The sequence below is a fragment of the Chaetura pelagica genome, unplaced genomic scaffold (assembly GCF_000747805.2).
Source record: "Chaetura pelagica isolate M959 unplaced genomic scaffold, ChaPel_1.0 scaffold142, whole genome shotgun sequence".
NCBI lineage: Eukaryota > Metazoa > Chordata > Aves > Apodiformes > Apodidae > Chaetura > Chaetura pelagica.
Window position 1 is genome coordinate 5939734 of NW_009952973.1, and position 15370 is coordinate 5955103.

At 37.2% G+C, this 15370-nt stretch overlaps 1 protein-coding gene across 1 annotated transcript in view; it reads right to left on the reverse strand.

The window, feature by feature from the left end:
* Nucleotides 1–7356: 7356 nt before the first annotated feature.
* Nucleotides 7357–15370, reverse strand: part of MARCH1 (membrane-associated ring finger (C3HC4) 1, E3 ubiquitin protein ligase) — an 84163-nt gene continuing 76149 nt past the window's right edge. Inside the window, exons 5-6 of the mRNA XM_009995926.1 lie at nucleotides 11585–11732; nucleotides 7357–7658 (exon numbers count right to left, since the gene is read on the reverse strand). Of these exons, the coding sequence (XP_009994228.1) occupies nucleotides 7357–7658; nucleotides 11585–11732 (450 nt within the window). The remainder of the gene's footprint in view (nucleotides 7659–11584; nucleotides 11733–15370) is intronic.

The window sequence follows — 15370 nt, forward strand, 5'->3', positions numbered from 1 at the left end:
GTTAACAACTGAACTGTTGAATGTCTAACACCTCAACTTTACCTGTGCAGAGGGAAACCACTGATATAATTGTTTTAAGTCCTGAAGTTAAAAACTAACATTTCAGAACATGGGGATAAAAACTAATGTTCTCAAGATACATAAGTATATTCTATTACATCTACCCTTCTGTATCATGGATGTTAAAAAATAAAACAAAAAATAGCTTCCATCTTCCTTCATGTGTCATCCTTTTTCAGACCTTTGATAATATGTAATTTATTTTTGTGTGATTCTGCAGTAAACTGCATTTTTTCATTTATAGTTCTGCCTCACAGCTTTGTATATCCAGTGAAAGTCTAATTCATTCTTGCAAAGTAAAATAAACAGCTGAGCTGCTCTTCTAAATGCATATCCACACATCCTCTCCTTCCCCTACTTATTTTGCTGACAGCTATGCTTAAAAAAGTATCTGTAGCTTATGGACAGATGACTTGGAATTGCTGACTTTTAAAAAATTCAGGCATATTTAAAAACAATGCTACCCCTCAGACATTTCAAACATCCTTAGTTGACACAGCTGCCCAAATATTCAGGCTCAACTGCAGTCACATGAACATGTGTTACCTTAGGAGGTTCAGAGTGTGAGCACGGGGACTCAGCCCTGTAGGCTTCAGGTAATGCATATAACTTGGACAGTACCCTTTTGGACTGTTATCTTTAAAAAGATAAATAGCAAATACAACTTCTAGTAGTAAACAGATGAAAGGTTTCTTTTTGCTTCCTGTAAACAAAATTACTGTATCACAGGTCTGTTCTCCCTTCCCAGCCATCCAATTTAAATTGAAAAGGGGAAAAAAAAAAAAAAGAGTACTCGTGTCACGTTGGTTTGGCATTGTCTGTTAAACCTGTTCCCTATTGCACTTTCTACACTTCCACTTTCACTACACTTGCTGACTAGTTGAGAAACTACTTCACGAACGTCACATTCCATACAGTAACAAGTTGCTTTGCTGGATCCATTTTCCTTGAAGGGTTTTGGTTTTTGTGTGTTTTTTTGTTTTTTAAAAGTAAAAATGCACAGTCATTTCTACTCTCGTTTAGCATTTGTAGTGTAGAAAACACTACACCTCATTCTGCAAGAAAGAAACAATGCTGTCTCTGTCAAACTGGCATGACCTCAGACGACGTTTCTTCAGCTGCCAGCTGAGAGTTTGTACCTGTCTGTGCTACTGGCACCACCACTGCATCCTTGACTTCCGAGGTCTGAGTGCTTGAAGAGTTCTTCTCCTCCATTTTTTTGGCGGTTTCTGGGCAGTTCTGAACAAAGATCACTCTGTTGTAGGCTTTCAACCTGCGCCACAGCTGAACATAAACCTTACACTGCACGTACATGAAGACCAGGCCCCCTGTGAATCCTATGGCCACCACAACGAGTTTTGTCCAAAACGGCCATTCAAGGACACCTTGGAAGTAAAATAATTGATATTTATTATTATGGCTATAAAGTGTGTATAGAATGTTTTGTAGTGAAGCCACTTGCTCAGAATGCCCAGGTGAGTACATGCTGTTAAGGCAGTTGTGGCTCAAGTATAAAACAGCAGCTGTTTCCTATGCCATAGGCCAGCCAAGAAACTACATCTGCCCCCTACAATAACAAGAAATAAGCATTTCAAGTAAGATATTCAAGGCCATTCATAGAAAATAAGCATAATACTTGATATAGTCAAAAGCAAAACATTTTACTGTTCTTTGATAATATCCCCATATTCAATAGCTTGCTTAAGCAAAAACACAAGTACCAAAAGCGAGATAACACTATATCAAAAAAGATGCATACCTTCAACAGCTGCTTTTTTAAATCATGCTAGAAGCATGACACTGTTTAGGTTACCTGGAACACCAACATTTACAATATTATCACCTGGTCCTAGCTTCATCGTGAAGCCCGGGTATAGTAAAAAAAACTAGTGGAATGGGCTCTTATCTCCTGCCTTCATTTTCTTGCTGACTGTGCAACAAATAACACCCCTCCTTCCCCCAAATACACCTATATCAAAAAGCAAAACTTACATTCTTATGTACTAAGAAGTAACTTTACAGTTTTAGGTGTATCTGTTCTTAATCATATTGATATTCACAGAAAAATATGTATCTGCTAACACAAGAAGGCTAGAGGTGAAAGTATTTGAAGCCGGTTATGATATAAATAATGTTAAAATTATTAGCCTTGGCTTATATATGGTCTTGAGATTTTAACAGAATAAATTAATATTGTATGAAGAACAGCCTCCTCATTAATCCATACCACTGCATCTGCTTTTTTCAACCATGCAGTAGCCCAACATAAAGGTACATCTACCAGCTTTCCCCTCATCAAATAAAATTGCCTCATCACATAAAAAATGCTATACACCAGAGTCAGACCTCTCCATCAGTGCTTAACCCATCGCTCTGAACAGGTTTGTTGATCCTACATGGAAGGTCTTTGAGTAATGCTTTGTTCACAGAGTGTAGGACTTAAGGTGCCTTACAGATGCAGTATTCAACCACTGGTGATTTATCATAACTTGGTAATACATGTGATATATTTTATATATTTATATATATAAATTATATGAAATATTTCCATCACTCCTATCTTCGTAAGATACTGCTTCACAGTTTCCCTGTTTTCTAACTGCAGAGGTGTAATTGCTAAAATTCAAGTTCCTTTAACTATCAAAGCACAAAAGTATACAAATAAAATGTAGCAAGAAGTATCATTTTAACAAAAACAGACTTTTATAGAATAAACTGTGCTGTTTTTTTCTGAATCATATCTTGTAAGGATTAATGAGCCCATCTTTGATTGAAACAGTGAGGTAGGGTAGCTTTAACAAAAGAATAATCTGTTGGCCTTTCATGTAGGGAATGCCATTTGCTGGAATGCTTCTCTTGCTTTTTGAACATAAGATTCTTAGCAGTCATCACCCATATGATGACTTATTCCATTGAGAAGTGAGATGTTTCAAAACTTATCCCACTCTCTCCCCAGTTGACAAGCTAGGATAAAGATACTGGGTAGGTGGATACAACCCTCTTTAGAAAAATAAATATGTAGTTTGGTTGGAACATTGTATATTTCTCAAGATAGGATTCTTTTTTTCATTTTACACCTGACTTTTAAAGTACACAGATTATTGTATGATGTGAGCATGCAGCATTTCTTTTCATTAAGAAAGCATTTGCCTTTAGGGGAAAAGGAAAAAAAAATCTCAGCAAGTAAAAATCTACTATAATAAAAAAGGGAACCTGATCCATTCTGACAATCTGAGGTGGGATTTGCTGTAAACCATTTAACTCTTTCTTTGTCCAGCCCATCCTTAAAGCTTTCAGGTGTTGGACATTCCACAGTCAAATATAACAAACAGTTAATTCCAAGGCACTGCTCTCCTTACCAAGTTTTTTTCCCCTTCTTCTCCTGGCAGTACTAATTTTCCATTTTGCTATGTATGTAAGACCTGTTTTTTCCTGGGAGTTCTTTATGTAGTTGAAACCAGTTCATATATATCCCCTTCCCAATCTTCCCTTCTGCAAGTTAAGCAATCATAGTTTTTTTGTGTTTTTTTTTTTTTTTTTCAAATGTTGTTGTATTGTGGGTTATTTTCCTGAGTGTTCCACCAAGGTGTGGTACCCAAAATTAGTCCCTCTGACCCAACAGGTTTATCGGTATCAAGTGTGCAGCCCAGTGTATTGTTCACTGTTGGCAACAGTATGCTTTTGCCAGTTCATGTTCAGCATGTGATTCTCTGTATAACAAAGGGACACGTGTAGAATACTACAGTAGTTTGGGTCATTTGTTTAATACAAATACATTTTTTCACAACAATAAGCAGATATATTACTTTTGTTTCCCTTACCTTCTGTCTTGCAGTACACGTTCACCCACAAGAACACACAGTTTTTCTTTTGCAAAAGAGAGGGAGTCAAACAAGTAACACAAACTCATAGTTCCAGATATTACACACAGTAAAATATTTTCATCATAGAGCAAGTTTTGTTGCTTTATTAGAAATTATAAATGGTTTGTTCTGGTGCTGGGGAATTACTATTTCTTTCTACATAACAAAAATAACACTGCTTTCAGATATGGCAGTGAGTGAATGGCACAATTGGACTAGTTGAGAATCTTTGTAATGCTAATGATAGTCAAAGTGATATGTTGATGCCAGTTTGAAATAAACTTCATAATGCTTTTAACATAAAACAGGAAAAGAAATGTGCGTGTTCACAGGTTAAGAGTATCTTTTTTAAAATACCAGATCTGATCTGACACCAGATTACCTACCTTCATGAAAACTTTGCTTAAACAAGAAAGCAGATTAAGCTCTTTTCTGTAATGGCAGCTCAGAGCAAAATTCTGGCCTGCTGAGTTGAGTCAGGCTAAATTCTGCTGTCTGCACGTTTGCCTGAGATGCACTGTGGGTACACAGGCAGTTTGATACGGATCCTTAGTTGATATATCATTTTAATTAAAAAGTCTTAGAATGTATCTTAAAACTTTTAGTATACTGTTTTTGCAGGATAGAATCCTGTGGTCATAAAATTAATGCAGAAAATTGTGCTTTGTGTGGGAATAGAAAAGTTGATAAGCAGCTGTCTAGTGTCTATATCCATGCACCCTCCTTATTCATGCAGGCCTGTATCCAAGGCATGTTGGTATTACTGGCTCCTTCCCCCCTTGAAGAGGAACCTTACTGCTTCAGAAACAAATTCCAAAATCCTGCATGAAATCCCTGAAAGCTCTAGAATATTCAGTGCACCTGAGAAAAGGATGCACAGACTAATACTGTAATGCTAGAAAAGGTTAAAGATTGCCTGCTGTAATCACACTTGCTGCTGACTTGTCTCAATCTGTCTTAGCAGACACTGTCTCATTTTGCTTCTTTTCCTGCTGTCCACATTGATACTTCCAAGGGAGAGGAGGAATTTCAAATTAAGTATTTCTCCATTTTTATATTTACCTGTAAGCTCAGTTGTACATGTAGTTTGACATGAATGTCAAAATAGTGTTTTGAACTTGGAGTCATCAGTATAAAATGTCTTTGCAAGTTGCCTGTTCTGTTGCTGACTCTTCAGTGTATTTTAAAAAATGCAGAGTAATCTTTTTGGATGCTATAGATTTGCTTTCAGAAGCCTCAGGTATTATTTTCTTTCATTTAAATTTTATAGTTATGCAAGAAAAAAAAATAATGCAACTTAGTCTGCATCAAAAAAAGGGGGTAAAGCACTTTCAGTGGGTTTATGATGCTAATAATATGCAGGTCAAAGAACAAGCTCTCTTGTTCTTTGAAGTGGGGCTACTGCCACTTAGTAAGAAACTTTCTGATTTTCAGAAAGATCTTAATTATCCTCCATAATAATGTTCTTTGTCAATTTTGCTGCAATCCATCAGGTTTTATTGTAAACATAATTTCAAACCTTTAGCTGCAGCTAATAATTTTAAGTGTTTAGATGTCATGAGACTTCACAGCAAGTAGATTTACACTTACAGAAAACACTTTGCAGAATATCTTAAAAACGTACAGTAACCAGGCATTCCTTACTACTGTCATGGTTTTCTGAATACATTCTGGAGTCTCTTCCACAATTATAGACAGATAAATGATTTGGTTACTATTGCATGTAATTTCAAATGAGAAGCTGCTACAATTCCAACTCATAATTGTATAATTGGAAAGTTACTTTATGTGAAAAGTGCATGTAATTATGTGGAAAAAAAACATTATTCCAACTCACCTGGAGCAACTTAGATCAAATATTAATATGGGCCTATTCAAGCACCAGTATTTTGTGTCCTTTCTAGCAGGACACTCACGGCCAAATTACATGAGCAGTTCCAATACAAAATAACATAGTGGTTCCATAAAAGACACATTTCTTGCTATTACTGCTACTATTCCAGCACTACCTAAATTAATTATAAAAAAAGAACTTTTAACTTTTTTTTTTAAACCATACATTTTGTTCAGGCCCCAGGCTTGTCCACGCCCATACATAACTACTCCAAGTCAATGCTTGCTGTCATGTCCTGATGATAAACACCACAGGTATGAGAAGTGAATCACAAAATTGGTTTTTTATATATAATTCACCCTGCTGCACACAGTATTATATCTACATTCATTTATCTATTGCACCCTTTAATGCTATTCACACTTCATTTTTATATGGGAACGCTCAGAACACTAAGTTAACAACTGAACTGTTGAATGTCTAACACCTCAACTTTACCTGTGCAGAGGGAAACCACTGATATAATTGTTTTAAGTCCTGAAGTTAAAAACTAACATTTCAGAACATGGGGATAAAAACTAATGTTCTCAAGATACATAAGTATATTCTATTACATCTACCCTTCTGTATCATGGATGTTAAAAAATAAAACAAAAAATAGCTTCCATCTTCCTTCATGTGTCATCCTTTTTCAGACCTTTGATAATATGTAATTTATTTTTGTGTGATTCTGCAGTAAACTGCATTTTTTCATTTATAGTTCTGCCTCACAGCTTTGTATATCCAGTGAAAGTCTAATTCATTCTTGCAAAGTAAAATAAACAGCTGAGCTGCTCTTCTAAATGCATATCCACACATCCTCTCCTTCCCCTACTTATTTTGCTGACAGCTATGCTTAAAAAAGTATCTGTAGCTTATGGACAGATGACTTGGAATTGCTGACTTTTAAAAAATTCAGGCATATTTAAAAACAATGCTACCCCTCAGACATTTCAAACATCCTTAGTTGACACAGCTGCCCAAATATTCAGGCTCAACTGCAGTCACATGAACATGTGTTACCTTAGGAGGTTCAGAGTGTGAGCACGGGGACTCAGCCCTGTAGGCTTCAGGTAATGCATATAACTTGGACAGTACCCTTTTGGACTGTTATCTTTAAAAAGATAAATAGCAAATACAACTTCTAGTAGTAAACAGATGAAAGGTTTCTTTTTGCTTCCTGTAAACAAAATTACTGTATCACAGGTCTGTTCTACCTTCCCAGCCATCCAATTTAAATTGAAAAGGGGAAAAAAAAAAAAAAGAGTACTCGTGTCACGTTGGTTTGGCATTGTCTGTTAAACCTGTTCCCTATTGCACTTTCTACACTTCCACTTTCACTACACTTGCTGACTAGTTGAGAAACTACTTCACGAACGTCACATTCCATACAGTAACAAGTTGCTTTGCTGGATCCATTTTCCTTGAAGGGTTTTGGTTTTTGTGTGTTTTTTTGTTTTTTAAAAGTAAAAATGCACAGTCATTTCTACTCTCGTTTAGCATTTGTAGTGTAGAAAACACTACACCTCATTCTGCAAGAAAGAAACAATGCTGTCTCTGTCAAACTGGCATGACCTCAGACGACGTTTCTTCAGCTGCCAGCTGAGAGTTTGTACCTGTCTGTGCTACTGGCACCACCACTGCATCCTTGACTTCCGAGGTCTGAGTGCTTGAAGAGTTCTTCTCCTCCATTTTTTTGGCGGTTTCTGGGCAGTTCTGAACAAAGATCACTCTGTTGTAGGCTTTCAACCTGCGCCACAGCTGAACATAAACCTTACACTGCACGTACATGAAGACCAGGCCCCCTGTGAATCCTATGGCCACCACAACGAGTTTTGTCCAAAACGGCCATTCAAGGACACCTTGGAAGTAAAATAATTGACATTTATTATTATGGCTATAAAGTGTGTATAGAATGTTTTGTAGTGAAGCCACTTGCTCAGAATGCCCAGGTGAGTACATGCTGTTAAGGCAGTTGTGGCTCAAGTATAAAACAGCAGCTGTTTCCTATGCCATAGGCCAGCCAAGAAACTACATCTGCCCCCTACAATAACAAGAAATAAGCATTTCAAGTAAGATATTCAAGGCCATTCATAGAAAATAAGCATAATACTTGATATAGTCAAAAGCAAAACATTTTACTGTTCTTTGATAATATCCCCATATTCAATAGCTTGCTTAAGCAAAAACACAAGTACCAAAAGCGAGATAACACTATATCAAAAAAGATGCATACCTTCAACAGCTGCTTTTTTAAATCATGCTAGAAGCATGACACTGTTTAGGTTACCTGGAACACCAACATTTACAATATTATCACCTGGTCCTAGCTTCATCGTGAAGCCCGGGTATAGTAAAAAAAACTAGTGGAATGGGCTCTTATCTCCTGCCTTCATTTTCTTGCTGACTGTGCAACAAATAACACCCCTCCTTCCCCCAAATACACCTATATCAAAAAGCAAAACTTACATTCTTATGTACTAAGAAGTAACTTTACAGTTTTAGGTGTATCTGTTCTTAATCATATTGATATTCACAGAAAAATATGTATCTGCTAACACAAGAAGGCTAGAGGTGAAAGTATTTGAAGCCGGTTATGATATAAATAATGTTAAAATTATTAGCCTTGGCTTATATATGGTCTTGAGATTTTAACAGAATAAATTAATATTGTATGAAGAACAGCCTCCTCATTAATCCATACCACTGCATCTGCTTTTTTCAACCATGCAGTAGCCCAACATAAAGGTACATCTACCAGCTTTCCCCTCATCAAATAAAATTGCCTCATCACATAAAAAATGCTATACACCAGAGTCAGACCTCTCCATCAGTGCTTAACCCATCGCTCTGAACAGGTTTGTTGATCCTACATGGAAGGTCTTTGAGTAATGCTTTGTTCACAGAGTGTAGGACTTAAGGTGCCTTACAGATGCAGTATTCAACCACTGGTGATTTATCATAACTTGGTAATACATGTGAATTTTATACAGGGGAGAAATTTTTGCCTCAGGCAGGAAAGTAATCAGTGTTCCTTTGGGACTCAGCAGAAGAGCTTTGGTGAGGAGCCAGCCTCGACTCCTCGACTTGGTAACCTGGACTCCTCAAAAAGCAAGTCTTTGCTTTTAGCCACCTGTGTGAGTCTCATGAATCTGAGCATCCCCTTTTCTGTTAAACACATAAGAACTGGGTTAAATAAACAGAGACCAATAGAGTATTAGTGATTGCAAAAGCACACAAAATGTTTGAAGTAGCTGTAGTTTTCCCTGTCACTGTAACAGTTCAGTAGGACTTTGAAATGGTAACAATGTCAAGCGATGGTGCAAGCCAATTATTAATTTATTTTTTTTTAATTTGCAGGAAAATTAAAGCATACAAAGACCATGCAAATCACTCCATGATCTCCCTAACCACTATTACTCTGGTTAATTGAACTTGCCAGGGATAAATAATTTTATATTTGTTAAAATTTGTTCACAAAATGTTTATCAAGCCTTTCTTCAATCCCCTGATCCTGGGATAAAAGTTATTAAAAAAGAATTATTTGCTAAGGTGTCATACTCAGTGATGTGGGGTTGTTTTGCTTGTTTTGTTTTTCCCTTTAATAACTGTTTTGAAAAATCACCGTCTCTTTCTTTCTTTTAATTATGAAAACAGCATGTTTTGCATCTGAGTAAGCCCCATCAGTGGGTAACAACACTTAGAACAAGCAAGTCACAGCTGGAGAACTGAGCTCAGAAAAAGAGAGGCTGAATAAACGGCTCAGCTTTCCTTCAGGGCTCCTTTCACCTCTTAGCAGTAAAGATGTGCTTCTGCTGCTTCTTCCACTATAATACAGAAAGCATAATTTTTTTCCTTAACTGGTATGGCACAGTGAATTTTGTACCTTTCAGTATATTCCAGGATTGCTGTATTTTCACAGACATGAGCTTTATTAGAGGAGCCAAGTTCAGCTAAGCCTAGACCTCATTCTTCAAGAGGAGCATATCTATGTGAAAATTGATTCCCTACCACTAATGCCATATAAATTCTAGAAGATTTTACATTATCTTTTTTGTAGACAGGTTTGCCAATTAAGAGGTATACACTTCTATATACTTGAATCAAATGTTTTCATATGAAGAAAAAAAACCAAACAACCCTTTAAATATTTTGAGATACATTTAAAAAAGGAATTTTTAAACTTACACAATATTTGCAAACAGTACTATTATTATTCTGGGCTGTCAATCTTCCCTCCTTCTCAACATATTTTAATAAATTGTTTTCTTCCAATAAATTGTTGTTGGGTTTTTTTTCTGGCATTTGCCATTTAAACAGAGATAATTAAAAGAGAAAAGCAAAGTACGTTTGTGTCACCCCTCTCCTGCCTCCCCAAAAACCCATGTTTGATTCTGTAAAAGTACTTCCTGGCCTACCACCCCTTGGAAATTTTTAGGAAAAAGAGATCTCTTCACAAAAACTTATTTTTACATGTTCTAAGTAGATCCAAGGCATCCCTTAGTCCGTTTTTTAGTGTGGAGAATCATCCATGACATCTGGCGAACACTGAATTTTGTACAAATCGTAAATAATTTTTGAGCCTATCAGAATGAATCAATGTGATTCTTATACATTCTGTGTAAGAACAAAAATTCATGGTAGCTGTTTTGTTGTGTAAATTCAGATCATCCACAGATATACCTTTCCCCTTTTTAGTAAGTAGGGTGATATAGTTGTACTCATAAACAGAAATGCAAAGCCATTCCTAGTCCTGTCGTCGGGGCCAATTTTTCAGATAAGTAACAGGGTTACTCATTTAGAAATAATGCAAAACAAGACTTTCTATTATACAGTCATCTGTGACTTACTGGGGCTTCTTACATATTTTCCTCTCATAGGCTAGAAGGCAAAGCATCAAAAGTATCAGCAAATATGTATATAACTAGCAAGTCACAAAGCTCTGTCTATTTTGTTCTGGTTTTATAACTTCAGAGTATAGCACAAAGCTGGAGACCATTGTCCCTCTACTGTCTAATTTTTAAAGCAAATTCAGATCAAAACTCAAAAGCTTCTTATCCTCTTCATTATGATTACATATGAATTTAAGACCAAATAGATTTGAAATGGAAAACAGTAGTTCAGCTGGCAATATAGTTTCCACATACAGTAACCAAACCTACTTATGTTATACATGCATTTTGTTACACATGTCCAGTTGGGTTTCCAGTATCTCCACAGAATGGAGACTCCATGACCTCTCCCTTGCAGCCTTTGACCACCCTCACAATAAACCGAAATAAGAACATCGACAGTGAAATTCTATTTGACAGGACACAGGAATGGCTTTCCATGCAACTTAAATCCCACACGAAGGACTAACACAACTGGAACATAGTCTCTTGGAAGTCTGCACTAGGAAGCTTATTGATGAAAGGGCTCTATTGTCTTTTAGAGGATCCTGAAGTTCAAGTGGGTAATATATATAAATTCCTGTTTTATGACCTAAACTTGCACCGAGCTGGTTGAATTTGACTCATCTTTTTTTTTGTCTGAGCTTTAGAAATATCTAGATAATGAGAGATTAACCTAAGAAGCACCAGCAGGCTAGTTAAGCTGTTGTAATGATTACACTAAGTAGAGGTCTATCTGCAGGGTCTATCTGTAAGCTTTTAACACTGGTGCATTCATTACTTCTGCATTAAAGCATTTGATGTAGCCATGTATCAGTGAGCTCTTACTTAAGAAAAGAATCTCACATCCATCCACTGGATCATCAACAAGACTGAAGAAGATAAAAGACACTTACCATTATCATTGCCTTGTTTAATTTCCTCAGCGGTTCTATCAATTAAAACGTACAACGACCAAACAACACAAGTAATTGCAATTACATGGAATGTGACTGAACAAACTATTTTCCTCCTCTCGCTTGTTGTCATCTGTAGTTTCTCCCACTGCAATTTAAAAAAAATTAAAAAAAAAAAAAAAGTTATTAAAAAATTAATCAGACTTGTGAAATTTTACAACAAACTGATGAGGTGATTCTGGCTCTTTCTACCAAAAAAAAATGCCGTAATTGTATTACCAACTCATTTTATTTTTATAATAGACCAGACAGAAGTATGTACAATGTCACTATAAATTCACTATGATCTCATTTGCTCAGTATCAGAGATATTAAGAGTTCTGTTTCTGTCTGCTTGCAAATGACATCTAATTTCATCGCAACTACAGCCACAATATGTTAATACATAGGTAAAAAGCTGTGTCTTTATTTCAACTTTACCTAATGCACACTTCTGGTGATGAGAGAAGAAAAAAATCCCAAACATTATCTTGTAATACTTAAAACTATTCTTAGCTATTCTCAGTTGCTTAAAATTAAAGGAATGCAGTTGTGGAATGTCCTCTCCACAGAATAAAAGCATAAGAAATGCAACTACATAGAGGGTTAAATTCAATAAACTTGAAAAGATGATTATGTGCAAGTGATTGTATGTGAAAGCAAATAGCCTCAGTAATGCAAGAAGGAACTTCCAGGCACACGTTCCTGAATTATGGCACTAAATCCTAGCTTAAATTAAGGCTATTTTAAAATGCACTGGGCTGTTCTCTGCATGTGAACAATGCAAATCTTGAGGCGATTTTTTTAATCCGGCTTGGGAGGACTTTTTTTATTCGGCACTTCTTTAAAATAAAGCCCTTCCCAACTAAAATGCCTGCCTTTGAAAACAGATGAAAGAAGACGACATTGAAAAGTAAAACGCCTCAGTTCGGATGAATAATCTGAGTCGGTCGCTAGCATCAGATGAACGGAACAAGCACAAACCACAACACCACAGTGCCACCTCCCTGCCGCCGTGCTCATGCAGGACTCAACTGCTCCAGCATTCCAGCCACGGCAGAAGAGCAGCTGCTCCACCTCCACGGACCCTTGTTACCTTCCTAATAAATAGATTCATGGCGCCAGGGCTGGATCAAAACCACGGGGCACTTCAGAGCACTGAGGTGGCACACCTTGCTTTGAAGGTATGTGCGTGGCTTTGGTTTTCTGGCTTGTGGGTTTTTTTGTCAGATTTCCCAGAATTATGGCTAGTGTTGGTTAGAAGGCATCTAAGATAGATGCTTGGACTGTTACCTGAACCAACATGGCTTTTCTTTGAGTCTGAACACATTTTGCTGTCTGGTCACATGTCCACAGAACACAAATGCAGTAAAAAGTGAGGAGTATCAGTGCAAGGTCCCCAGGAGGCTAACTCAGGAATGCTGCTTCTAGAGCAGCGCATCCTGGGCCAAACAAGTTTCATTCTTTAATAGCAGTTAAAGCTTGCACATTTCAGAGCTCTCGCCTCAAAACACAATCTCTTTAGCATTTTCTAGCCCTTGCCAGAATTTTATGAACACAAGGCTTAAATAACTGTTTAGAAGAACTGAAATATTTCCTGAGTAATACGAAAGGAGACAGTTAGAAGTTAATTTCCCAGCTGATACATCGCTTCAGAGACACGTACTTAGGCATGAAAAGCAAGGTTGCTGGAGTCTATAAAGCAGTTTGGAAAACTAGGAGGCATTAAAAAAAAGTAATAAAACCCCAGAATGTTATATTCATTGTAGTTCATGAAGGTAGCATTCAGCCATCAGACCAGATAGACTCTGCCATTATCAGCACAGTCTTACCATAGAATTACAGTCACAAGGCTACTCAGCATTTGACCTGGAGACTTTCATCCTTTTTGCAGTGAAAATTCAATTCAAGCCTTGCAACAGGCTTTCTTTCCAAAGAAAAAGTTGTCTTTGTCCACATGGAAGAAAAGATTTTACCTTAACCCCTTCACTTAGCTTTGGGTGCTTTGTGGGAGATCGATGCCGAACCTAAAGAAGAATGAACTGTGTTTTCAAACATTTAATATAATTTCATGTAATCTCAACTCTGATGCTATGCTCTTTGGTCTACTGGAGACAAAATGATATGTTTAATTTTCATTGCTATGTAAACCTGTAGCCCCATTATAGACATTTTACTCTCTGTAACATAAGTGAAAGCCTTAGAGTGTTGACCTGAATGCCCAGTCAAAGAAAGCTTTTTTTTTTTTGGTATGGAATTTTACAAACAAGGAAGAATAATGCTGGTCCCATTACACTAAAAGTAAACATTTTGTAGGAAGATTAAAAACAAACAAACAAACAAAGACAAAAACAAATTACTAACAGGTAGGATTGGTAAATGAATTACCTCACCAACTTGTGCTGAGATTTACAAGAAAGGTGTCTCATGAGAGGGAACTAGTGAAAACAGGCTAAAGGAGGCCTTATTTTGCAGACATCCTGTGATCAAATCCAGCCAGAAAGCCAAGGCCTACTGGCCTCTCCTTCTGCTCTCTGACACCTCTTCTTCTTTTCCCATAAGACAACATAACTGTTTCTATTCTATCTACACATTACCAGACCAAAATAAGCTGGTTGGCAGGAAGACTGGAGAAGCCACCAGGGCATGGGTGGTTATGAAACCAGAAGACTGTGCAGAGCACCTTGCACTCCAAGCTGGGATACAAGAAGGGAAGAAGGACCAAGGAGTGACTCCTGCTCACATGGATGGAAACAGGGGAATCAGAGTACCTGGGAGCATTTTACAGCTCTTAGTGTTCCCCAAATCTGCACTTCAGTTTTGCTTTTCCCTAGTTGCAGTTCCAGCCCTCTAATTCAGCCATGATGGGCTGAACTCAGAAAGGGAAATACAATTAAACTTTGTGCTCTACTCCTGGTGATCCCTGTGGTAGCTGACATAATTTTCTTGTTCTACTCATGTTTTAGCTTGGCTGAACAGAGAGTAGAGTGTGATTAGTCACATTCTACCAAATGAGTGATGTTAGTATATAAGTCAGCAATTTAAATTACCCTGGAGCAGAAAAGTGAAATTCACTACTTTAGGATTTTTGCAGTAGGCTGAAATCTAAAATTTAGCTGTTGATGTCAGCACAGACTTGCTTGGATAAAAGCAGTTATGTGAAAAGTTCACAGCAAAGGCTATGAGACAATACATTGAGCAGTGAAAGCATCAGCCCCTTCTACCTGTTCCTTGTAGTCCAGGACTAGATACAACCAAAAGTTGGGTGGGTAAGTTTGGCAGTTGCTACCAAGTCACGCAGCACATTAATGCCTCCTTAACAACTGACAGAACCACCCCTGCTGTATTTTGAAGCTCCTGCAATTCTCATGGCCCTCTACATACAATGCAGGATGGCAAAATAAAAATAAATTGCATCATATTTTATTATCTTCATCAGTGATCTAGAAAAATGTACAACCATCAGGTTGATGACACTGACGTGCCAAGGACAGAACATCAGATGCCACCAAGAAGAGAAAAGTAACACAAAAGTTAAGTGCCCAGATGCAATTTTCCTTGGAAACTTCTATGTTAATACACCTAAGGTGCTCTAGAGAGTGGAAGGAAAGAAAGAAGGAAATGGAAGACTGTAACAGCCAGAGAAGACATTTATAAGACTTCAAAGTGACTGAGTCATTAAATGGATAGACAAGCACTGTGGTTTTTGCTCAGCCTCCTCTGAAGCACCCCTTCACTGTCATACAT